This window comes from Pseudopodoces humilis, chromosome 22 (genome assembly GCF_049639895.1).
Source record: "Pseudopodoces humilis isolate 2021_Gansu_Grassland_sample_001 chromosome 22, ASM4963989v1, whole genome shotgun sequence".
Lineage (NCBI taxonomy): Eukaryota > Metazoa > Chordata > Aves > Passeriformes > Paridae > Pseudopodoces > Pseudopodoces humilis.
In genome coordinates this window covers 8,752,364-8,778,372 of record NC_142221.1, presented here as the reverse complement: position 1 = coordinate 8,778,372, position 26,009 = coordinate 8,752,364, and the positions used below count along the sequence as shown (strand labels likewise).

The 26,009-nt window shown below is 49.3% G+C and overlaps 1 protein-coding gene across 10 annotated transcripts in view; it reads left to right on the top strand.

The window, feature by feature from the left end:
• The window catches only part of CACNA1B (calcium voltage-gated channel subunit alpha1 B), a 233,113-nt gene that overhangs the window by 185,789 nt on the left and 21,315 nt on the right, over positions 1-26,009 (top strand). For 7 of the 10 annotated variants that reach the window (XM_088065811.1, XM_088065810.1, XM_088065809.1 and 4 more), the window contains 10 exons: positions 393-594; positions 2,195-2,359; positions 3,353-3,463; positions 3,630-3,713; positions 12,264-12,380; positions 14,948-15,013; positions 15,622-15,713; positions 16,768-16,918; positions 18,170-18,297; positions 24,947-25,043. In XM_088065811.1, coding sequence (XP_087921937.1) covers positions 393-594; positions 2,195-2,359; positions 3,353-3,463; positions 3,630-3,713; positions 12,264-12,380; positions 14,948-15,013; positions 15,622-15,713; positions 16,768-16,918; positions 18,170-18,297; positions 24,947-25,043 — 1,213 coding nt within the window. Of the gene's footprint in view, positions 1-392; positions 595-2,194; positions 2,360-3,352; positions 3,464-3,629; positions 3,714-12,263; positions 12,381-14,947; positions 15,014-15,621; positions 15,714-16,767; positions 16,919-18,169; positions 18,298-22,764; positions 22,862-24,946; positions 25,044-26,009 lie in introns of all 10 variants that reach the window. The other 3 variants (XM_088065815.1, XM_088065814.1, XM_088065807.1) reach the window with 1 other exon arrangement.

Below are 26,009 nucleotides of genomic sequence, written 5' to 3'. Positions count from 1 at the left end.
ATAAAATAAAGACTAAAACAGCATCAGCCTCCCTTTTCCAGTCCCTCACTGTGTTCCCCTACTTGGATGTCATCAACACTTCTCTTTCCCTGCTCTTACTCCATCCCTGTTGACTGGAGAAGAGAAGCCAGATCCAGCTGGATCCTCTCCCCTTGGCCAGGGGGGATCAGTGGATCTGGACACATCAAATCTCCACCATTCTGCTGAATGGTGAAAAAGAAGGGTTTGCCTGAAAATCTCCTCAAGGAAAACTTCTTCCCAACCTTGCGGATGGGAGCAAGCTTTTCCTGAGCATATGTGGAAAACCCTGCACAGGGAGTGATTCTCAGGGGGTCCTTGGTGCTTCCCAGGGATTGTGTTGACCTTTCCTCTCTCTTTGCATTTGCTTGCAGTGTGCTGAAGCACTCGGTGGATGCCACCTACGAGGAACAGGGGCCCAGCCCTGGCTACCGGATGGAAATGTCCATCTTTTACGTGGTGTATTTTGTTGTCTTCCCTTTTTTCTTTGTCAACATCTTTGTGGCGTTAATCATCATCACCTTCCAGGAGCAAGGAGATAAAGTGATGTCAGAGTGCAGCCTCGAGAAAAACGAGGTACCCGCCTCTTCTGACTCCAGAGTTGGTGTTCCAGGGGCTCAGAGCTCCTGGATACTGGTGGAAGGTCACTCCCCATTCCCCCTGTGCTGGGGAGACTGGGGACCAGTGGTTGTTGGAGGGTGTGTGGTGTAGAGACCAAAGAAACGAGTGGCTGCTTCAGCTTCTGCATAGAAATAAACCAGGGAGAGCCCCCAAGTGCTTCCTGCTGGGAACCACTGTCACACATCCCCCTGGACCACAGAAAAGTGAGGATGGATCTGCCCTGGCACAGGTTCCCAGAGAAGCTGTGGCTGCCCCTGCATCCCTGGAAGTGCTCCAGGCCAGGCTGGAAGGGGCTTGGAGCAGCCTGGGATGGTGGAAGATGTCCCTGCCATGGCAGGGGTGGCACTGGATGGGCTTTAAGGTCCTTTCCAGCCCAAACCATTCCATGGGTTTATGTTTTTGAGTGTGGAGGGGTAGAAGGAGGCAAACCTTGAGGCCAGACCTCAGAAACCAATCTGAGGTTCAACTGCTGTGGCTGCCCGGGGGAAAACTCCTCTCTCCAGGCTGGTTTTGTACCTGGCTGGGATTTCTCCTCCTGGCAGCAGCCAGAAGGAGATGCCTTGAGAAGAGTGTAAGACCAGTGCAAGAAGCTGTGAGGCTTTTCTTTAATGCCCCCCAAAATACCATTGTTTTCCACTCAGGAACCTCCTGAGCTGGTTTTTCTTTAGTTACTGGCATCTGTGTATCTTCCTTCCATGGGTGTATCCAGTTTCCTTCTCAATCCATGCAGATTTTTAGCATCTGCAGCATCCTTCCTCTGGGGTCCCATAGCCTCAATGACCTCTTTTGGGAAGAACCATCTCTTTTCATATATTTTGAAACTGGAACCTGATTACTGATGAAAAGAGATGAATTTTTAAGCGATTTTTAATTATTTCCTTGTTTGTCTAAATGAACAAAAAGTCCAAAATAAAGCAGAATATTTAGAGAGCTTTACCCATGTTGTTTTCCAACTGAGCAGAAAGTGATTTCAGACTTGCAATTCTTATGTAAATCCCAGATGAGAAAACTCTCCAGAATCAAGACCTCTTGTAGAAGGCAATTTTTATCATAGTTTTATATTCATAATAAAGTGAACAGAAGTAGCCAGTGAAGGGGATCTCTGAGAGTTTACCCAGTGCTTTTGGTGCATAATTTATTGGTAAATTCAGTTCTGGTTTTATGAAACATTCTGAGCTGTTCAGGTGTTGCTGTGAGGACACTCCTGAGTTCCACAATATTTTTAAAAAAACCACAAATAACATCTTTACCTCTCTGATTCCTACAGTTTCCCATCAGGAGGAATTAAAAGTGTTTTTAGAGATGGGAAGGGATGAGGACCTAGGAGGAACTGGGCTCTTATGGAATGTGGTAGGATTGCAAGGGACATAGGGATGTTTTAGGATAAATATTCCAGGAAAATTGATCAGGATTTGGGGATTCTGTGCCACATTTTACAGGAACAATCAGTGCTCACTTGATGTAAATGCTCTGCTCACTCTCCCAACCACATCCTGATGGATAAAGACTTCCAGTCCTTTTCCTGGCATCGTTTCATCCCCTTTTTGTTTTGTAGAGGGCCTGCATAGACTTTGCCATAAGTGCCAAGCCCCTGACCCGCTACATGCCTCAGAACAAGCAATCCTTCCAGTACAAGATGTGGAAATTCGTGGTGTCCCCTCCCTTTGAGTATTTTATCATGGTCATGATTGCTCTCAACACCATTGTCCTCATGATGAAGGTGAGTGGGATCTTCCTGCATCTTGGAATTTTGGGCTGTTGGCTGGAGAGACTCTCAAAGAGTCTGGGGGGGCTCAGCAGAGCAGCCCCAGCTGTCCCCATGTGCCTGGTGGGATTCCTTTGGCTCCCAAGGGAGGTGGGTTAGCTGGGATGAGATCCCACCAGTGGGATTCCCCGGGGTTTCCAGTGGTGTTTGGGCTCAGCCACTTTGGTGTGTGAGCATGGGATGGGAACTGGGATCTGCAGGTCCTGATCTCCAGCTCAGCCTGGGCTTTCTCCTGCAGAGCAGGGTCTTGGGGCTGCTCAAAGTCCAGTCAGGCCATGGAAATTCGAACTGAAAGAATAGCTTTAGATGGGATATTGGGCAGGAATTGTTCCCTGGCAGGGTGGGCAGGCCCTGGCACAGGGTGCCCAGAGCAGCTGGGGCTGCCCCTGGATCCCTGGCAGTGCCCAAGGCCAGGCTGGACAGGGCTGGGAGCAGCCTGGGATGGTGGGAGGTGTCCCTGCCATGGCAGGGGTGGCACTGGATGGGATTTAAGATCCCTTCCCACCCAAATCATCCTGTGAAATTGCTTAATTTTAGAACAGCATTGGGGTCCTGGGATATGATCCAGAGTGGGGAAAGAGACATGGGGATGATGTCCCCTCCTATCCCTTGACTATCTTAGAGTATCTTCACAGTCAAGGGGTCTCTGTGTTCTCAGTGGAAGAAACACAGTTCTGCACTTGTCCTCTGGGTTTGAAAATGCCCTTCCTCCCTCCTGGTCCATGCTGTGCTTACAGGGGATCCCTCAGCAACAATCTCCACTTCTGGGGGTATTCCAGCTGCCCCCTCAGTGCAGGATGCAGCAAGAGAGACAGGAATAGTTGTATTGTAACCCCAAATGCCACTTAAAGTGAGCACAGAATCCTGACTAAAATGAGCAGGAATCAGCTGGGAAAGGTTTTACTCTGTCTGTCCTCCAGTAACAGCCTTTCTTCCATCCCACTTTAGTTCTATGATGCTCCAGAAGCTTATGAAGAAATGCTAAAATGCCTGAATATTGTGTTTACATCCATGTTTTCCATGGAATGTGTGCTGAAGATCATTGCCTTTGGTGTGCTGGTAGGTGCCTTCCTCATTCTCTTCCACCTCTTTTCCTCTCTCTACGAAATGCTCGCGTTTTGTGATGTACATTTAAAAACAAGCAAACAAAAACCCCCCCACCTTTGCTGGCAAAAAGAAAATAACCCCTGGATCCCTCTGTTCCCCTTGTGTTCTTGTTTGGCAGAATTATTTCCGAGATGCCTGGAATGTCTTTGATTTTGTAACAGTGTTGGGAAGTATTACTGATATTTTAGTAACAGAGATTGCGGTAAGTACAGTTTGCTCAATTTATTTCATTTATAAACAAAGCTGTGCCCTGTCAAGACACTGAACCTTCTCCCTACCAGCCTTATTCCCTGGAGCTGCCTCTGGGAGTCATGATGGCCTTGGCTGACCCTGTTCCATGAGCTCTGCTTTTCCTGGAGCTGAGCGCAGCTGTCTGCCCCAAAGAGGGAAAGCTCTGATGAGAACCATGGTGCTCGTGACTCTGCCAGGAAGCAGCTCCCTCTCTCCTGCACCAACTGCTCTGTCCCCAGGCCTTTTCTGCCTATTCGTGGAAAAATCCTGCTGAATTTAGAGAGGGAAAAGACCAAAGGGATTCTGCTGTGTTAATGAGGGAGGTTTTTTGTAGGGCACATGTCTGGCCCTTGGGGTTTGTGCCCAGTCTGGGTCACGGGGCAGGGTGAGGGTGAAGTGACAGGGACACGGGGACAGTGGGAGAGGTGAAGAGTCTGACTGTTCCTGTCACAAAAGCTCTGTGGGGCAATGAGTGAATAAACAGCTTTCCCATGGGATTTCTGGCCAGCCCTACAAGGGCTGCTGTCTCCCTGCTAACAAGTGTTGTATATCTCACAGCGTGGACAGGCTCATCATTAAATTCGGAAGGATTTTTCCATAGGGGCAGCCAATCCCTGAGAGTCCGATATTTCCCGATGTATAAATTGCTCCTCTCCTCTCCCAGTGCATGTTGTAGCTGATGATGTGTCAGAGTGTGATGAATTTGAACTTGACCATAACTTTTTTTCCTCAGTCCCAGGGGTTTGCCTGTAGATTTGTTTTCTGTGTGCTCAGAATTGTGCTCCCCATGTTCCTTTACAGGTGGTGGTGAAGACCATGTGACTGTTTCTAACAAAATGTGTTTTAATTTAACCTCCTTGGTACAAAATAACTCACAACCCCCTGAGTTTTCCTCCCCATACAAATGATGTTCATTTATCTGCTGGTGCATCCTATGTTGAAAGCTTTGGATTTTATTTTCAGTGCAGCCAGGCTCACCCTCTCTGAGTGCTGTGGGAAGGCACAAGGTGCTTGTCCCCTCTCCCTCTGCCACGGGATGTGTTTCCTTGCCAGGGGCACCCAAACTTTTCCCATGGTTTGAAAATCTGTGAAAACACTTGCAAGTCAGCCACAAACAGACTGAACCTTTTCCACCTCCACTTTGGCCACTTTTCCTGGGAGGAAGCAGCACTGACACAAGGGTAAGGGAGCCTCTGGTTGCTCCCAGATTGGTGTCTTCTCCTTCAGGAAGGTTCCTACTTCTCAACACCAAGCCCACACGCTGCTAAAATCCTCATTTTTGGAGCTATTTTGCAGGCAGGGAGCAGCCACAGTATTGCCCTTCTCTGCTCAGTTAATGGGATGTCTCCTCTCCCTCCAGCTCCCACAGGATGGCTCAGCCAGGGAATTGGATCAGCTTGGGCTGTGAGACATCTCCAGCATCAAAACCTTTGCAGAGTTGTGGGAATAACCCCTAAAACCTCAACAGGGCTAAGCTCCCAGGGACCCACATGCTTTCCCCTTCTCCTCCCAGGCAGGAAAAAAGATATTTTTTTTGGTTTATGAGGAACTGGATGCATTCAGTCCTTAGAGAGGATTTTCTAAAGGAGGTCACCAGATTCCCCTGGCAGTGTCCAGCATGGAGCTGATCACAAACATCTCTCATATAAAAGTCAGGACCACTCCAGCCCTGAGCTCTTGGTCCTCTGTTTGTGTCTCTGCTCTCTCTAAATATTCCCATTCTGCAGCTCCCATGTGGGGGTTGATCTCTTTTCCCAAGTAAGAAGCAGCAAGGCAAGAGGAAACAGCCTGAGGTTGCTCCAGAGGAAGTTTAGGGTGGATATTAGGAATAATTGCTTCATGGAAGGGGTTGGAAGGCTCTGGAACAGGTGGAGTCCCCATCCCTGGAGGGATTTGAAAGCTGAGTGGATGTGGCACTTGGGGACAGTGTTTAATGGTGGCCTTGGCAGTGCTGGGGGAATGGTTGGACTCCATGATCTCGGAGATCTTCTCCAACTTGAACAATTCTCTGATTCCTGTGTAGCCACCAGGTCTCCTTCCCTGCTTTTCCCTTCAGACAGAGCTTGCCCAGAATTCCAGGTAGGGCAGAGCAGGAAATAAAGGCAGGGGATGAGCATTCACTGAGCTGCTGCTGAACCAAGCCCACCTCACCTTCCTCAGGGCACGAGCAGGGTGCAGGAGTGTGGAATGATTTTCTGAGCCTGAGAGAGTTTCAGGGGCTGATCTGTTTCCCAAGGGAAAGTCTTTTGGGAAACTTTTCTCTCTCAAGGACTGTTGTGTAAATAAGATTTTAGTTCTCAAAACAATGACACAGATGTTCTGAGAGTTTTTTTCTCTTGTCCCACCCATGGGGTGAGAGAGGTGTTGTTCCTTGTACCAATCAGGTTAACCTGTATGGGAACACCTTATAAAAAGGGTTGAAAACCCCAAAATAAAGGCTTTTGCCTCCTTGGAAATGAAATCTCGGCTACTGTGATATGAACCTCGCTTTCTACTTTGTGTCCTGTAGTGACACAGGAGCTCTCATGGAGCAGGGATAAGCAGAGAGGAGAACAGCCCTTGGCTGTGTCCCCAGCAGGGAATGGCCCTTTCTCCACGTGCCTTCCTCAGCTGCAGACTCCCCTCCTCTCCTGGGCAGAGCCTGGGGCAGCCCCTTTAGTCCCTCCAACCCTCCTGGCAGCCTTTCCCACGGAGTTTCCTCCCCTGGGAAGTCCAGGTGACAGCCACAAGGTGACCCTGAGTGCCAGCCTGCAGCTGTCCCTGTCCCACCACCCTCCAGGTCCCTGTGGAGATGTTTTCTAGCTGTGCCACTGAGCTCAGACTCACAAATATTTGCCAGAGCACCGTTTTCCTCCGTATTTTCCAGCTGGAAGTGTTCTCCAAAGGTAAATCATTCTGGGTGGCCTCACCTTGAGAGACTTGGCTTCCACCAGCCTTGTTTGGTACCTTTAACCCTCTGAGAAGTAAAGACAAAAGGAAAAGAAATGTGTGGACTAATTGCTTTGTTTTAATTTTCCTGATCATGTCACACGTAATTTACTTTGTGATTGTAGTGGAATATCTATTTTTTTATTTCCTCAGGCAAAAGCATGAATGTCAGTTTTTTTACCCTCAGTAACTGAGGGAAAAGAGGTGGGATTAAGGAAAAGGTGTCCATGTGGACACAGTTGGCCTTGGGAGGCTGAGTGGGTGGTTGGCAAACTGACATCTATTTCTATGCCTGGAAATATAAAAAAAACCACATCCTGAGAAGTGTTTGTGAATTGTCTCCAAATTTGCATTACAACCCGAAATGCAAATAACAACTGCACTGTGTGTGTTACCTCAGGGATCTCCAGATCTGATTTGGTTCAAAGCATTTTTTTATTTCCGGAGTTCCCATAAAATAACACCTCCCCCCGATAGCCCCGATGGTTTTTTTCCAGTGAAATTTTTCAGAGTTTCCTTTTTGCTTGTCCTGATTACTCATTTTCTCTTTTGTTTCCTGTTTTTGTTCCTTATTTTCCTTATCTACCTGCTGAATCACGCCATCCAATCAACATACAATGCGAAAACCATGTCTCCGTCTGTATGTTGTGCACCTGCCGCTCAAAAAAAAATATATAAAACTTTGTAAATAATCTTGCAAATATCCATCCATGACAACATCACATATAGGACACGGTTGGTTTCATTGAATTTAAACAATTCTTTAAATTCTCTGCTTTGATTTTTCTCTTGTTTTCCTTTGGTTTGATCCGGTTTTGGTTTTGTTTTGTTGTTTTTTTTTTTGATGAGAGTTCCGATTGCACTGGTGGAAAAGCCTCACTGCCGCGTGCCCTGAAGTGGCTTCTGCCCTGCACCTCCCTCCCTGGGCTCATTGGTGACCTGAGCAGTTGCCAATAGCCCATCCCTGCTCCCTGTGCCACCCCCTGTGCCAAAGGGGACACTGCCACTTGCTTTATTTCCGCGGGAAACGGGAGGAGATGGCGAGGGAAGGATGTTCTGCATCCTGGAAACGCTGGGGTTTGGAGGTGGTGGTACCAAATTCAGCTCTCTGGAAGTGGACTGAACCACTTTGGCTTCTTTTTGGATGAGCTTTCTGCTGAAGGAAGCACCTGACAGCCTTACAGGTGTTTTAACCTGTGTATGGTAAGGCAAAAATATTATTGGGGTGATGGCAGACTTGCTTCCCTCAAATGAAAAATGATGGGAAAGAAGGATCTGAAATTTGAAAATTCTCTGTGACACCAACCCAAAGAAGAATCCCTTTTGCCGCCACAGTGGACACAGAGTCACTGGATGCAAACCCAAAACCCCAAGTAAAATGAATAAATTATGACCAGAGCTGAAAAGTACCAGTAACCAGATCCCACTGGGAATTCAGTGCCAAAGTGCAAATTTATCCCAAAAATGCCTTTGGAAATATTGACCTTTATCTTTAAAAAACACCAATTAACCAAAAGAGAATTCATAAAGAAAAATGCAATCAGAAATATATCTATTTTTCCATTCTTAATTATCTTGGCTATGGTTGATAACACAAATGAGACCAAAAGCTTCTCAAAAAACCCTTGCTCAGCCACCTGACACCAGCTCTTGGATCTGTGAACATCCACATTTCCTGTTGCACAGTTGCTGTTAAGAAAGGAAACAGGGTGAATTTTTTATTTCCAGGCTGAACAGAAGCTCTGTGGATGTTCATGGAGGGTCCTGGGGGGAATTTTCTGCTGGGAAGCAGCAGAGAAAAAGACAACGTGTAAGTTCAAAGCTCGCCCAGTGCAAGCCAAGAAGGGAATCCTCCATGGTGCTGGATCCCTTCCAGACGTGTGGGAGCAGTCAGGATAAATTTGAAGATTTTGCTGCACACCTGGCCCAGGCAGCACAGAAAAGGGTTCTGGCATTAGCTGTGAACATAAAAATCTATCGGGAAAAAATCAGTTTGCTAAATTTTGGCTGCTGTCCCTGTTGGAGGTTAAAGATTGAAAAGCTCATCCTGCACTTTGTTAGGGTTGGGGTCGTTATTCCATAGAGATAGGTCCAGGCTCCTTCGACCTCTCGGCATCCAAGTGCCCGAGGGGCAGCTCCGCTCTCTGCTCTGGGACAGGGACAGCAGGCAGGGAACGGCTGGAGCTGTGCCAGGCCAGGCTCAGGCTGCACATCAGGGCAAGGTTCTTCCCCCAGAGGCTGCTGGCACTGCCCAGGCTCCCCAGGGAATGGGCACGGCCCCGAGGCTGCCAGAGCTCCAGGGATGCCCAGGCTGGGATGTTGGGGGGTCTGGGCAGGGCCAGGGGCTGGAATTGATGATCCTGGGGGTCCCTCCCAGCTCAGGATGTTCTGTGATTCTGTCAAGTAGGGAATGAGGAGATTTCTGGGCATCACACACAAAATATTTTTTCTGGCACTCCTGACTCAGGGTGGAAGGACTGATAGGCAGGGATAGATGGGATATTGGGCAGGAATTGTTCCCTGGCAGGGTGGGCAGGCCCTGGCACAGGGTGCCCAGAGCAGCTGGGGCTGCCCCTGGATCCCTGGCAGTGCCCAAGGCCAGGCTGGACAGGGCTGGGAGCAGCCTGGGATGGTGGGAGGTGACCCTGCCATGGCAGGAGTGACACTGGATGAGATTTAAGGTCTCTTCCAACCCAAAACATTCCGGGATTCTATGAAAACAACCTAAGAAAGGGTAACAGAGCAGGCTCCCATGGTGGGACAGCCTTCAAGGGCAGCTCTTTATCAGTGGTGTTTATTCCCTGTTTCCCCACTGCTTCCCAGTTTTTTCAGGGATGCATCAGCCATCTCCTGTTGTGGGAAGTGGTGGCAGTGCCCGGCCATTCCCAGACCCCCAGGCCCTGGCTGGTGCCTGGATCCCTTCAGTACCAGCCATTCCTTTTTCAGGAAAATAGTGACAGGCCAGGGGGAAAAGGTTTTCCAAACATAACTCGTTATTCCTCAGGTGGATGATAAAATCCTAAAGCTCTGGTGCCTGTTGTGAGCACTGTGAGCACATCTGTGCAACAGGAAAGCAAAAAAAACCCCACCAACCTGGAAAAGATGATTTTGATTGATTTTGATGACCCAGATATGGCATGGCACAGAGGTGGCTCAGTGGGAGGAGAATTGATGCCAAAAACAGTTTTACCCAAGAAATACAGCAATGTGGAGTTTCCCCTCTGGCTGCATGCCATCCCAATTCCTGCCTGGAGAGCTGAGGTGTGGGAGGATGGGTTTTCTCTGTGGGGTGCTGAGGGTGCCACGCAGGTGGAGCCCTTCACCAGCAGCGTGGGGAATTTGCCTCTCTCCAGGCAGAGCTGAGAACTGTCCAACAGTCCCAGGGTGGTGGTGATGGGGGATTTTCCTGGGTTGGGAGTGATTCCACATGGAGCCGAGGCTTTCACTGCTCTCTAGGAACTGGCAGTACCAGGGTCAGATAGGGAATGTGGGGGAAAAAAAATAAATCTATGGATTGCTTATCCATCTAAATGTCAGAGAATGGGGGGGTCACAGAAATAACTGCAGTCTTGAACCCTCTTCCCATTTATATCCCTTTTCCATGGCTAGCACTGGGGTAGCTCAGCTTGCAGGGCAAGGTGTTAAACACATCCTGTCAGCTGTGATGGTGAGGTTTTAGCAAAGCCTGAGCAGGACAACGCTCCTGCTGTTGGGCTGCAGTTATGTGGGAAGAGGGAGATCCCACAGGATCCCACAGAAATGGATCTCGTGCCCCTACTCCTGCTTGGAGCCTGAGGATTGTGCACAGGAAGGATCTGGCTTGAGCATTGCTCTGAAGTTAAAATCAGACTTTCAGGCCTAAGTGCTGCCAGCACGACACACGAGGGCTGATCCAGTTCCCACTGCTGGGGAGATTTTCCTGATTAAAAGGGCTCATGGTAAACCTCTGCCCTGCCCTGGGACCAGGGGAAGAAGAACCCCATTAGGGATGGTCCCCGTTACCCAGCTGGGTTCCAGCTCTGCCCCAGGGGCCTCTCCCAGCCCTGCCCTGCTCAGGTGAGTGCAGCTGGACTGTTGTGAAGGGAAGGTAAGCGCTGTGAAAACCAACCTGGAGCTGATGCTGAGACAAACTGGACATTTTCAGTGCCTGTTCTGCCCAACCCAGGGGAATCCTCGCTCGTGCTTTGCCTGCCAGAGGTGGCTTCTGTTGCTGGCTTGAATGAGCTCAGTGTTGTCTGCTCCTTCATTGAACATTCCTGTGCTTTTCTCTTTTCTCTTTATTTGAAGATTGAGTCTGATTTTCGGTCTGTGCCTAACTCTGAGCTGCTTGTGGTTTTAACCTGAGAGAAACCGAGTGCATGCCCGAGACTGAGTTCTGGAACTCTTTGATGGGATTGGTGGAATGCAATGCTAATGGCCCCAAAACTGAGCTGGCATTGAAAGAATCCATAGATCCAACAAGCCCCCCAATTTCAGCATGAGCTCTGTAGCCAAATGAGCAAGAAATGTGGGTCAGTTCAATGTGACTTCTGGTAAAACAATAATCCGAGGGAAATACAATTTTTGCTCATCTTTACCAAGCAGAGCTCCTTATGATTATATTTGCTGCTTCACTGCTCAATAGTTTAAAGTGGGATGTTTTCTCTCTTTAGCTCACTCAGTCAAATAAGTGGCTGTGATCAGAGATCCACAAAAAAGTGAATTATGGAAAGGGGAATATTTTTTCATCTCCTTAAAATAGGAGGGCAAGAGGGATCTGGCTTTTGCATGTTTTGTTTTGGAAAGAACCCTCTCTAGATTAGCTCATTGGGGCAAGAATCCTCTTTTCTTCAAAGGAAAGAAAACAAAAAAAAAAAGGGGTGAGGGTGGGGAAAATCCTAGAAAACAAATCAGAACCTGCCTCCAGCAGTTCTTTGATCCACTTGTGCAGACACATTTAATGAGAATTTGGAAAACCAGCAGGTTCCTAAGGCATCTCCCTGCTGGTGAAAGCTCAACCTCCCCAATTGACCTGCTGCCCTTGATCCATCTTCCAAACAATCTTCCGGTGCCGTTCCTCCTTGGCAAACCTGTCCAGTTTCATGCTGTACAAACACTGGAAATCTCCAGGTTGGAAAACATCCTCATTCTTCCAAGGATGTTTGATTCTTCACTGGACAATGCCTTTCTTTGTCCCTTGTGAGTGTCTTGGCTTAAGTTCAATTCCTTGTCAAAACTGAGCTGACCAAGACTTTCAACCAACCTCATTCCTTTTCAAAATGAAAATCCGGCACCATCCCCCTCTCCCTGAGTCTTGAGGGGGAGAAAATCTGCCCTGCTCAAATCAAATCAGCCCTCCAAGGACAGCGTGACAGGGCCTTTTCCTTTTCTCTCATTGACCCAGTAGCAGAGGGGAGGGCTCTTGTGGAGAGGGGTTTTCTCATTCTTGCTGCATGTGGAGTGATCTGCACTGACGAATGTTTCTTTTGGAAGGTTTTCTGGTGGCCGATTTGCTGCTTAGATCGTGAAGCTGGTAATTTTAATTTCTTTTTTGCGGGCTGTGGTTTCGGATCGCGGTCGTTTCTGAAGGACACAAAACCTTTACTTTCCGCAGGACAACTTCATCAACCTCAGCTTCCTGCGGCTCTTCCGGGCAGCCAGGCTCATCAAACTGCTCCGCCAGGGCTACACCATCCGCATCCTGCTCTGGACCTTTGTGCAGTCCTTCAAGGTGAGCCTGGGCAATGTGGGAAGAGATTTGGGGAGAGGGTCGTGCTTGGCGCATGTGGAGCATCTTCCAGTGAGGATCCAAGAGCTTCCCTTGTCTTGGAATGGCTTCTCTGCACCTCTACAGAGCGATGACAGGAATTCAGAATTCAGGAATTCTTCAGAAAAGAGGATTGGTGAGCACTGCCCAGCCACAGGGATATTAATTCTGCAGAAAATCAAAGTTGTTAGCACCAAGAATATTAATTATTAATTCAGCTGGTTAGCATAACAAGGATATTAATTCTGCTAAAAGTGAACTGATTCATACTGACCATTCCTAGGAATATTAATTCTGCTAAAAATGAGCTGCTGAGCACTGCCCAGACCCAGGATTATTCATTTTCTACAAAAAGTAGAACAGGTTAGCACTGACCATCCCCTGAATGCTGCATTTTGGAGGATGAGGCTGAAGGGCTGCTTGCTCATTTAGACTCCAGCAAGTTCTCCACACTCAGGTTGCCCTTGAAACTACCCCAAAATCCCTCTGGCAAAGCCTGGACCCTCAGGAATTTGCATAAAGAAGCTGTGGCCTGACTGCTGAGTGCCTTGTTCTTCACCTGCAGGAGTGTAAATTTAAATTACCTTCACAGGATTTGGCTGTGGTGGGATGAGGCAGAGGTGAAACCCGGCCCCTCGAGCTTTGGTAACACAACCTGTGAAGCTGTAGAGCCACAGGCCTGGGATTAAAGGATTAAAATAATGGAGTTATTAAATTAAAAATAGTGGAGGATTAAAAAAATGAAGTTTTGTTGTGAAGTTGAGACAGTTGCTTTGCCTGGTTTCCTTTACCTCTGCCTTCCTCCCACCAATCCTCAGCACACTGAGTTAGCTGTTTTCTGTCTCTAAACAAAAGCCCACATGCCCCAAAGCTGGTTATTTTTACAGCTCTCAGCTGGTTTTCAGCCTATTTTTCATTGTTTTATGCTTTAACTCTGGTTCTGGAACCTGCTCAGGTGCTGCAGTGCAGGGAGGAGAGCACAGAACGTGAAACCCGGATTTGTGGCAGTGATACCGGGTTCTGACACACCGGGATTTCTGGGCTGGGAGCTGTTCCTGCAGAACCCCAGTCCCTCTGTGGGGTCTGCAGGTGTGAGGTGTTCCCAGTCAGGAGTGGATGGATTTTGGGAGAAAGGGCTCAACCACAGCTTTTTCCAGCACTATCCTGACCCTTCCCAAAGCCTGTGTCCAGAGTTCGGCCCTGAAGCGGAGCCAGGACCTTCCTGGGCTTCATGAGGAGCTGTTTGTCTGTCTGTCCCCCCAGATCTGAGCTCTCAGGCCGTGCCCCTCATGCAGAGGTGTCCAGCAGACACCACATCAGTCCTTTTTCCTCAGGTTTCCTCCGGGTTTTATCCCAGAGCTGCCTCAGGCCCAGCGATGCCGGGGTGGGATTGTCCCGCTCTGCTCTGGGGCAGCCTCACCCCCAGCGCTGGGGGAGTTCTGGGCACCTCAGTAAGAAAAAGACCTAAAAAGATCTAAAGATCTAAAGCTCTAAAGGTGTGAGAGCGTCCAAAGGAGGGACACGGGGATGGGAAGGGTCTGGAGGGGCCCATGAGGAGCAGCTGAGGGCACTGGGATTGTTCAGCTGGAGCAGACTGAGGGCAGAGCTCCCCGGGGGCTGCAGCTCCTCCCGAGGGGCAGCTCCGCTCTCTGCTCTGGGACAGGGACAGCAGGCAGGGAACGGCTGGAGCTGGGCCAGGCCAGGCTCAGGCTGCACATCAGGGCAAGGTTCTTCCCCCAGAGGCTGCTGGCACTGCCCAGGCTCCCCAGGGAATGGGCACGGCCCCGAGGCTGCCAGAGCTCCAGGGATGCCCAGGCTGGGATGTTGGGGGGTCTGGGCAGGGCCAGGAGTGGCACTCGATGATCTCTGGGTGTCTTTTCCAGCTCAGGATATTTCAGGATTCTACAATTCCTGCTGGGCTCCCTTGGCCTGCAGAACTCCTGCCTCAAGCACCACAGGGCAAGACTGCTCTGTTTTTGAGCTATTACTAATTAAGAGGCAATAATTACCCATTCATTTAGCCCAAGTGGAAAATAGCTGTCACTCTCAGCCTGGGTGACATAATTACATTGCAGCCTTCACTGATTTCTTGCTAAAACTCAGAATCTTTTTGTCCTCCTGGGATCCCAAACTGGGCCTGTTCCAGAGCAGGAACTCATTTCTGGGATGGAGATTTTTTTTCTTCCTCAGACTGAATTTACAGCAAGGTCTTTAACAATTAATATTCATATAATTATGACACAAAGTGCCAGTGGCCTGCTGGTAGCTCCAGTGTTCTCTGCTGAGACTCAGATTGTGTTTTCCTTGCTTGCTGCTTCCAAGGATACAGAGAGAGCCCTTGGAAAGCCCTGACTGTTCTGTGATTGATGAATCCCTGGCTCCAGGGGGTTGTCTCCTGAAGGCTGCCAGAATTCTTCATATCCTTTTTCCAGTTCCTACACCTGAAGGACAAATGCCACAAAACTCAGTCTTGCCAGGGGATTCAATATTTGAACTTGCTGTCATTAATCCCACTTTTTCCTTTCCCACAGGCCTTGCCTTATGTGTGTCTCCTCATTGCAATGCTCTTCTTCATCTATGCCATTATTGGCATGCAGGTAAAATACTTAACTCTTTCATTCTGGCCATAAGCAGCCTGGGTTTGTTCAGGGTGCAGATGGTTGTTGCCTCCACAGCAGGAGCAGCAGTGATTTGGGATCAGGCAAAAGCTCTTCTTATCTGGTGTCAGGTAGATTGGAAATGAAAAAAAAAAAAAAAAAAGGCCTCATTTTCTATTTTAATAGAAAAATATTTTTTTATGTTGAAGCATCCCCTGTGAGCTGGACAAACCAGCTGTGGGCATGAGCCTGGATCACGTTTCAGCACTGGACATCTGTGAATCCCACGGGAAAAGACATCCCTTCCCCGGGGTATGGACACATCAGGAGGCTGAGAGGAGGGAGCAGCCCAGGCACTGCACCTTCCTGAGAAGAAATACTGAACTTTTCTTGGCCTGGGATGGAGCTGAACTGCTGGAAAGGAGCTGTGTGAATACAAAGCACATTAATCTTGTGTTTGATCTCCACAACACATTTTTATCTCCCTTTTCAGCACAGAAATTATTCCAGCTTTTGAGAGCCCTTAAACGAGGACAAATCCTTTCCCTGCCTTATTTTCCATCTCCACTTGATGTGCCTGGCTGAATCCCTTCTGCTTTCCCTGGCAGGTATTTGGGAACATTGCCTTAGATGATGAAACCTCCATTAATCGGCACAACAACTTCCGGACCTTCCTCCAAGCCCTGATGCTCCTGTTCAGGTAAGGAGAGGATAAAACACCTTCTGGTTTGTGTGTGAACAGCAAAAACATCTTTGTGCAGGTGCCAATTGAGCTGCTCAGACTTGGACATCCTTTAAAACAGATATTTGTGTAAATTATCCATTCCTGCTTCCTCCTCCTCGGCAGATCGGATTCAACCCCTCTGCAAAGTGTCACCTAGAGCTGTGACACCCCCTGGCAACTCAGGCAGAACCCCACTGGTTTAACTGATTCATGGGTTTCCTCTCCTGAAACTTGGTTAATTTTTCTTTGTTTTAAGCAGGAATTGCTTTAATTGGCTGTTTTTGCATAACCAGAAGTCAACAGCTCCTACACCAACCCCATCTCTGCTTCAGAATTCAAGTGTTTCCTTCTGGGTTCATCCTGCCTGGAAATGAAGCATTTTCAAGTGAAAAACCAATCAATGAAAAAACAGATTTTCATTTTAAGACCTGGCAAAACAGGCTCTGCTCCAGCTCGGGGCAGTTTGGGGGAGATGTTTTATTTTGAGGACAAACTCTCTGGGACTCTAAAGTTTTTCCTTTTGGCTCTTTTCTCTCAATAGTAGAAGTCAGAGAGGAAGGAGGGAATTGGTGAAGAACACCCAGGAGACTGTGATGAAAAAGAGACCCAAGTCCAACCAGCCCATGCTGGAATTTTTCTGCCTGATAAAGGAAATAAGAGATTCCAGTGGAGAAGCCTGGTTTCATTTCCCATCCTCTTCACTGGCTATAGAGCCAGCACTAGGTTCAAATCTAAACTCTGCTTACTCAGATTTGTACTATTTAAATCAATCTGATTTTATTCTCCACAGAAACAATAAAACTTTTAGCCTACCTGAGCCTGGCTGGTTTCTTTTACCTCCCTGTAACAGAGGGAAATGTTCTTTCTCCTTTCTTTTTCGTGAGTAGTTCCAACTCCCAGTGTAAATCCAGTCTCTGCTCTTGGACACAACCTTCCACCTAATTAATTTGGTTGATTGGGTGCAGTGTTATTGGAGGGGGGCTGTCATGGGGAGGGCTGGATAAACTCAGCCTCTGCTCTGGTGTTGCAGGAGCGCTACAGGGGAAGCCTGGCACGAGATCATGTTGTCCTGCTTGAGCAACAGAGCCTGTGACCCCCTCTCTGGCCTCACCAAAAAGGAATGTGGCAGTGATTTTGCCTATTTCTACTTTGTGTCGTTCATTTTCCTCTGCTCCTTCCTGGTAAGTCAGTCCTGACCCTCCCAAAGTGGGGGTGTTGGTGTGGATCCTCCAAACCCTCTCCTCCCCACCCCTCTGCCTCCTCCTCATCCCTAATTAGAATTTACACACCACCAAGCCAGCTTTGCTAAACCCCATTTATCATCCTGCTGATAAAATCCCCAAAGAGATCATTCAGTCATTAAAGGGAAAGGGTTTATCTTTCTTCTCACAGGGGGGGTCTAATTTGGAATTAAGCATTAATCGGGTTTGTCTTGATTTATACCATCCCTTTGAAGAGGGGCATTGGGGAGGGCAGGGGGACAATGTCTGAGTCCTGGGAGCATCACACTCATTTCACAGAATCCCAGGATCTGCTGAGATGGAAGTGACCCACAAGGATCATCATTTGTTTGCCAAACAAATGCAAAAAATCACTTTTTAAATTTTTTTTTTCTGCCAGAAAAGCTTTATACATGAAAACTCAGAGCTGCTGGGTTTGGTTTGTGCCTGTGGCCATTGAGGGGCTGAGCTTTATGAGGTGCTGATGCCTTTTGGAGCTGCCTAAAAACAGAGGCCAGGCAGAGTTAAGGGAATAAAAAGCAGTTCTATTTATTGAGGGGCCTTCAGGGACATTTTGGGCAGTCAAAGCCCCCAGGGGCTGCACCCAAAATGGGCAGTGGCTCACGGGTTTCACACTGTCATAAGTTTGGTTGATTTGCACATTGAGGGTTCATCCCCCAATTCCAGCTGCACATAGTCCTGTGACTTTATTGGAATAAAGGGAGAGGCCATGGGACATTCCCCTGGGGTCTCTCAAATTTTTTGGAGGGCACAGCCTCCTTTTTATCCCAATTTCCCATTCTCTTTCCCATTGCCTGAGGTACTGGAGAGGCACAGACTTCCTGGAATGCCTGATACCTGAGATTCCCCTCTAATGTAGAACCCTCCCTCTTCATTTTTAATTCTTATGGAATTTATGGTGTTTCCCCATTGTCTCTTTCATCTTGCAATATCCAGTTTCATTTACCAGCAAACCTACAGTTTGTTTGGAAAGGCAAATATCTTTTTTCCATTCATCAATCAGTGGAATCCATCCCATGGTTTCTTTTATCTCTCAGTGCTGGTTTTATTTACCAGCAGACCCACAGCTCATTTGTAAAGACAAATCCCTCATTCCTCTCACCTTCTTTTTCCCTTCCCATTTTCCTTTTCCCTTCCCTTCTCCATTCCCCTCTCCCTTTCCCTTTCCCCTCCCTGACCCCATCCCCACAGATGCTGAACCTGTTTGTGGCTGTCATCATGGACAATTTCGAGTACCTGACCCGGGACTCCTCCATCCTGGGGCCGCATCACCTGGACGAGTTTGTCCGGGTGTGGGCTGAGTACGACCCCGCAGCCTGGTACGTGCTGGGACAGCAGGGGGGGACAGGGGGACAGCGGGGTGGGACAGGGGGACACCGGGGTGGGACAGGAGGACACTGGAATGGGACAGGAGGACACTGGGGTGGGACAGGAGGACACTGGGGTGGGACAGGAGGACAGCAGGACACCGGGATGGGACAGAAGGACACTGGGGTGGGACAGGAGGACACTGGAATGGGACAGGAGGACACTGGGATGGGACAGAAGGACACTGGGGTGGGACAGGAGGACACTGGGATGGGACAGGAGGACACCAGGATGGGACAGAAGGACACTGGGGTGGGACAGGAGGACACTGGGATGGGACAGGAGGACACTGGGGTGGGACAGGAGGACACTGGGGTGGGACAGGAGGACAGCAGGACACCGGGATGGGACAGAAGGACACTGGGGTGGGACAGGAGGGACACCAGGATGGGATAGGGGGACACCAGGATAGGACAGGACACTGGGATGGGACAGGAGGACACCAGGATGGGACAGAAGGACACTGGGGTGGGACAGGAGGACACTGGGGTGGGACAGGAGGACACTGGGATGGGACAGGAGGACACCGGGATGGGACAGGAGGACACTGGGATGGGACAGGAGGACACTGGGATGGGACAGGAGGACACCGGGGTGGGACAGGGGGACACCAGGATGGGACAGGAGGACACTGGGATGGGACAGGAGGACACTGGGATGGGACAGGAGGACACCGGGGTGGGACAGGGGGACACCAGGATGGGACAGAAGGACACTGGGGTGGGACAGGAGGACACTGGGTTGGGACAGAAGGACACTGGGATGGGACAGAAGGACACTGGGATGGGACAGGAGGACACTGGGGTGGGACAGGAGGACACTGGGATAGGACAGGAGGACACCAGGATGGGACAGAAGGACACTGGGGTGGGACAGGAGGACACTGGGATGGGACAGGAGGACACTGGGATGGGACAGAAGGACACCAGGATGGGACAGAAGGACACCAGGATGGGACAGAAGGACACTGGGGTGGGACAGGAGGACACTGGGATAGGACAGGAGGACACCAGGATGGGACAGAAGGACACTGGGGTGGGACAGGAGGACACTGGGGTGGGACAGAAGGACACTGGGGTGGGACAGGAGGACACTGGGGTGGGACAGAAGGACACTGCGGTGGGACAGGAGGACACTGGGGTGGGACAGGAGGACACTGGGATAGGACAGGAGGACACCAGGATGGGACAGAAGGACACTGGGGTGGGACAGGAGGACACTGGGATGGGACAGGAGGACACTGGGATGGGACAGAAGGACACTGGGGTGGGACAGGAGGACACTGGGATAGGACAGGAGGACACCAGGATGGGACAGAAGGACACTGGGGTGGGACAGGAGGACACTGGGGTGGGACAGAAGGACACTGGGGTGGGACAGGAGGACACTGGGGTGGGACAGAAGGACACTGCGGTGGGACAGGAGGACACTGGGGTGGGACAGGAGGACACCAGGATGGGACAGAAGGACACTGGGGTGGGACAGGAGGACACTGGGGTGGGACAGAAGGACACTGCGGTGGGACAGAAGGACACTGGGGTGGGACAGGAGGACACCAGGATGGGATAGGGGGACACCAGGATAGGACAGGACACTGGGGTGGGACAGGAGGACACTGGGGTGGGATAGGGGGACACCAGGATAGGACAGGACACTGGGGTGGGACAGAAGGACACTGGGATGGGACAGGAGGACACTGGGGTGGGACAGAAGGACACTGGGGTGGGACAGGAGGACACTGGGGTGGGACAGAAGGACACTGGGATGGGACAGGAGGACACTGCAGCTGTAATGCTGCACCAGGACACGCTCAGAGCCCGTTTTAACGGGAACAACTCCAGGATTTGAGGTATCATCGCTGTTAAATGCTGCAATTCCCTGAGCGCTGGAGAGGAACAAACCTGGTGTCACTGCAAGGGCGTTTCCTTCACGCACACCCAGCAACCCCTGAAAGCAAAGCAGGGCCAAAATTGAACAGATTAACAGCCTCAATTCCACTGAGCCTGGCTAAACGGCCGTGGAGAAAAGCTATTTAGCACTTCCAAAAGGAGCTTTTGGTTCCTGCATCCCATCCAGAGACGAAAATCCACAAATCTCTGGCGGTTAGATCCACCTTGGTGGTTTCCCAAATGCTGTGCAGAGAGCCTGGGCTGCAGCTGAGGCAGGTCCTGCTTCCATCATCCCATCCCCGAGGCAGTGGTGAAATAATGATTTCCTGACAACATGGGGTTTTTGGAAACAGCCTTTCCTCATTAAACACAACGTTTTTCTCCTGGAAGCTTCCTTGTAGTGACATCAAATTCTACGTGGGAATTTTGGCCTTTGGAGTAATATTTAGCTCTGGAGTTGCAGCTGAGGTTATAAGATGTGCAAAATAATCAGGATAAAATGAAACGGGCCAAAGTTTGGAGGTGTTTAATTCTTATATTCTATTCAATTCTCTGATAAAATATTCCTGATTTATGAGTGGGTTAATGGAGGGGATGGTTTTCACACACTGGACAATGAGATGTTTATTTTATGAGTTTATTTCTTCATTTTATTTCTTCCAAGACATAGGGAGACCTGCAAACTGGGCTTAGGCAGTGGAGCAGCAACACAGATTGGAATTTTAAGGAAAAATTAAGGAATTTTTTTGAATTGAGGGAATGGCCCTGCCACTTCTAGAGCAGGACTGATTTAATAAATTGCTTTTCTGTATTGCTGCACCACAGCCCTGGTGACGGGATTATTCTCATTTCTGGATGCTCTGTGCCAGGTCCCAGTAATTCCCTTGATATTCTATTTGGGAATTGGCCTGTTGGGAGACTCTTTGTTAATTTAAAGCTCACCTAATTTTGGATCCTTTTTCCTCCCCTTAGTTCCTGTGCCATGAATCTCTGGATTTGTGATGCCTCCAGCTCCTCCAATCTTTCCTTTCTTTTTTGTGTCCCTTCAGCAGAGACAGAGGCAGGGAATATTTGGATAACCAACAACCCAAACTCCCTGCTAGGATGCAATTAAACTGCTTTAAAATCTCACTTTAAATGATTTAGCCTAATTTTAAATGGAAACTTGTTCTAAAAACCTTCATTTCTCTGAACTGTGCGGGATTTAAACTGCTCCAAGCCACCCCCCTACTACCAACCTGAATATTTACTCCACAGCTACTACCAGTTTGTAATCTCCAGGCAGATTTTCATCCCCACGAGCTCTGTGACACAGCAAATCCTTTGTGGGGATTTAGCAGGCATAAATAGCTTTTCTTTTTCCCTTTTGCCAAACCAATCCTGTCTCTTCCCACTAGAAAATCTCAATGAGGCTGAAAACTCAGGAGTGCCTGGTTGCTCCTTAAAAAAAACAACCTTGGCTCTGCATCCATGGGAGGAGGAACACACCTGCAAGGGGAAAAAAAACGGGATCAATGCGGATTTTGAATGTTTATATTCAGGAACTTTCCACCCAGAAGAGGCACCAGCACTGAGTTTTCAGGAAGATTTCTCGCTCTATTAACTCTGAGTCACTCAGGGGCCAAACCTTTCCACTCCCAGAGCTGCTAATGCAGAAAAAGTCAGATAGTAAGATGCTAATTCGGTTGTTTTGTTGTTTTGTTGGTTTTTTTTTCTCTAACCCTGTTCCCTTTTCGCTCTGCTGGGAAGTTACTGAGTGTGAATAGTTCTGCTGAAATCACATTTTCAGAAGTGGGACTAAAACCTCCACACAAAAATAAGATTGATAAATATAATCCTGCTGTTTAATTGGCTGGAATGATTGTTGGGAGTTAATGAGAGTGACCATAAAGCTTCCAGGAGCTGTCTGATTTCTCCTTCTGCTACTGAACCTGGATTTTCCCCGTGCCAGTGCCCAACACGGCTCTGGAGGTGACACTTTCTGCTCCTCCTGCAAATTCCTCTCTTTGCTCAGGAATGGCCCTGCTGGGGTTATTAGGAGGTGACAGTGGCAGGGAAAGGTTCCCAAGGTTCTGAAGCAGCTAATTTGGGAATAATCTATTGAAGAGTTGTAATAAAATCCCAGGAATAATCCATTAAAGAGGCTCTTTGTGGCCTGCAGACTCTGGGTGTTGGGCAGCAGAGTCTGGAGCTTGATGCTGAGGCACAGGGAATTAAAACATGAGTGGGAAATGAAACCAAATGTTTGGAAAGCTTTGCACATGGCACTGAAGGTTTCCCAGAGGAAAATCCAAGGATATAACACTGGGTGAGCAGTTGGAAGTTCCCTCTGTGTTAAAGCAGCTCCTTCCTTTCCAGACTAACCTTTCTTTTCAGCATGTTTTGCCCTTCCAACTTGTCCTGTTTGCCTGTGGAAAAGCTGATTTTTCCCTGTTTTCCTGTGGAAAAGCTGATTCTTCCCTGTCTGCCTGGGGAAAAGCTGATTCCTGTTGGATTTTGCCATCATAACCTCTGGTGTTTCCTTTCCAGTTGCCGCATTCATTATAAGGATATGTACAATTTGTTACGTGTAATTGCTCCACCCCTGGGCTTAGGAAAGAAGTGCCCTCATAGGGTGGCCTACAAGGTTTGGAATTTCAGAGATCCCTCCAGCATCTCTAGTCCTGGTTCTGTTTCTTTTTATCCCCTCTTCCCTCCCCCGAGTGCAAATGCAACCAGTAGAGAAAAGAAATTGTAACGTAACCAATCCCTTGCCTGAAAAAAGGAATGATTGACTGACTGCCTCCTTTCTCCTCCATGCATCCCTTCCCTGTCTCCTCCCACACCCCAGCTGGCTGGGAACAGGCACTTTTATGGGACAGGGAACCCTCCAGCTTCCATCCTGCCAGCTCCAGGTGGGAAATGCTGGGGAAAAGCATCCCAGAGTCCCAATATATTCCAGGGAGAAATGGCATCCCAAGGTTTCCAGGGAGCAGCAGGTTTGGTTTGGCTTTGGAGCATTGTTGAGTGATCAGCTTGTCTTTTCCTGAGCTGGCAAACCACTGGATCTGGGCAGGGATGAGGGATGAGCTCAAACCCAGAGGCCTGGGGGTTAAATGATGTCTCTGAGTTGTGGTGGACGCCCAGGGAAAGCTCCTGCTCACGGCACAGGGAGAGTTCCCCATGCTTGGGAGCCCAGCTGGGGGATTTGGGACAGATCTTGCTGAGAAATCAGCACGGGATGGGCTTCAGTGGGGACCCAGCTCCAGGCAGGGAATTCCTTGGATATCAGAGGATGAAGAAGGCTGGAAGCAGCCAGCCCAGAGCTCCCTTTTCTTCTGCACTCCAGCCCAGGAGTTTCCCACACCTGACTGAGCATTAAGAGCTCAGAAGCTCTGCAGAGGAAGAGGAGACCCCACACCCCAGCCCAGGAGCAGGAAGGAACCAGGGGAGGACATTGGCTCCAGTTCCCATTTGTGTCTCTCAGCAGCCTCTAAATCAGCTCTGAGCTGGGAAAGCTGGCTGGAATTTTATCTGCAGCAGTTACCAGGGACGGGAATAGATGTTTTGGGCTGGGTGAGTTCTCTCCTCCTCCTCCTCCATCAGAGCTTTCCATAGGAACTGAGATCTCTGTCAGGGCATTGGGCTGGTGGGAAGGTTCCTGCTCAGAAAAGGGGTTTAAATGAGTGCTTAGGTTTTCCTGCTTTTCCAGGGGTTAAACTTTAGTAACATCCCTGGGTCTCCTCAGATGGCAGGCAGCAGAGATTTGCACATTGCAGAAGCGGGCAGCTGGTTGGGAATACAAAAGGAATCGTCACAGTTGTGCTCCCAGTTCTAACAGGCACAAAAGGGTGAAGCAAGAATTTCTTGCTGTTTTGCACCCCCTGTTTTTCAGGCCAGAATTTATCCACCACCGTGTGCTGAAGGGAGGTGCCCTCAGCAATGGGCTGCTCTGAGGGACTTTTCCCAAACCTCTGCAGTTCCCAGTTGAGGCTGGCTTGGTGAAAAACAAGCCCCACCAAAAGTGAGGGAGGAACAGCTCCTGCCAGGGCTGGGCCCTGCTTTTGCTGGAATTTGCAGAATCCCAGCTGGGAGTGGGAGCAATCCCAGCACATCCCTCAATCCCCCACGATTGGCTTCTCCCTTATCCCATCACCCAAACCCAAAGTGCTGCTCCCTGGCAGGAATGCTGGATGTGTTCTCCCAGCCCTGTCCCATAACTCTGCCTCCCAGCTCTCCCTGGCGTGGTGACCTGACTGGTTTGGGGGGTGATGGGGGAACCCTCATCCCCCACCCCGCCAAGAGCCAGCCAACAGCCAGCCCTGCCACCCCTTCTCCCTTGGGGGACATCGAGCATTCCCCAGGGGACATCAGCCATCCCCAGGGGACATCAGCCATCCCCAGGGGACATCAATCATTCCCAGGGGACATCAATCATTCCCAGGGCCACGGGCCGTCCCTGCAGGAGGAGGAGACACCTGGGCCGAAACACAGCAACGGAAGCGGAGCCACCTTTCTCCTGCCCCGCCTCTTGAGTTTGGTTTTGTTTCCCGGAGAAATCTGATTAACCAGATCTCTGTTTTCTTGTCTGCTTTCCCTTCTCTCTCTTCCTCCTCCTTTTCATTTGCTCCATTGTGTTGCCTTTTCCCCCCACCCCTTCCCCGTTTTCCCCGCTTCAATCCGATGGGATTTCTGTGTCCTGGTGCTTTTGCCTCCATCCCTGTGGTCCCAGCGGGCGCATCAGTTACACAGACATGTATGAGATGCTGAGACACATGTCCCCACCTCTAGGCCTTGGGAAGAAATGCCCAGCTCGTGTTGCCTATAAGGTAGAAAACCTCACCCAGGAACTCCTGCCCAACCACCAGCTTTTTGTGCCGTGGCTGCAGTGGGGTTTCTGTGGCATTGGTGTTGTTCTTCTGGACGTTTCTGGTGCTTTCTCTGCTTTCCAAGCAAGATTTTGGATCCTCTGAATTTATTTTTTTTTTTTCTTTTTAATTTTATATATATAATTTTTGGGGGTAACTTTTTCCTGGTCTTTGAAACTCTGGCAGTTTGTCTTTCTAAGTATGTCTCTGCTCTCTATCAGTGTTTCTCTCTCTTTTCTCTCATTCTGCTTCCATTTAGGTTAATTTGGGGAGGGACCATGCTAATGAGCAAATTACCCCCCATTAGATCCCCATTTTTCTTCCTGGGGCTCTTTGTCTCCTTAACCCTTCAGTAGAATGTTATTTTTTCCTCTTCTTAATTAGACTGGAGTAATTAGAGTAGGCAGTACTGTAGGAGTGAGCAAGCAATTAAACAGAGACAACACCAGAAGGGCTCCTTAAACACCCTCCTGGAAGAAATGACACAAACAGAAAACATTAGGACAGGGAGATGAAGAAATCACTCCACCTCACTGTTTACTTGGCAAAACTTTTTAACTGAGCCACCAGAACAAATTCTATCCCAAAGGCTGGGTAGAAATTTAGATGGAAATGGAGCAGACCCAGTTAAGGCCAAGCCACCCTCCCAAAAACTCTCTGTGTTTGGAGATTTCCATTTCCAGGGTGACTCATGTCACCTCCACTCCCACCCAGGAGGGTGCTGAGATCCCCCTGGGCACTGACCTGTGCCCCACAGCCTGGAGAGGGACCCCCTGCTCCTGCAGGTGGAGCTCAGTCAGTGCCAACAGCAGCCAGGGCTTTGTCTCTGCCCTATCTTTGCCCTCTCCCTCTGATTTTTAAAACCCCTGAGTGTTCTGTCCAGCAAAAGCTCTTTTGCCCCACATATCCCCCATTTTTCTTTCCATG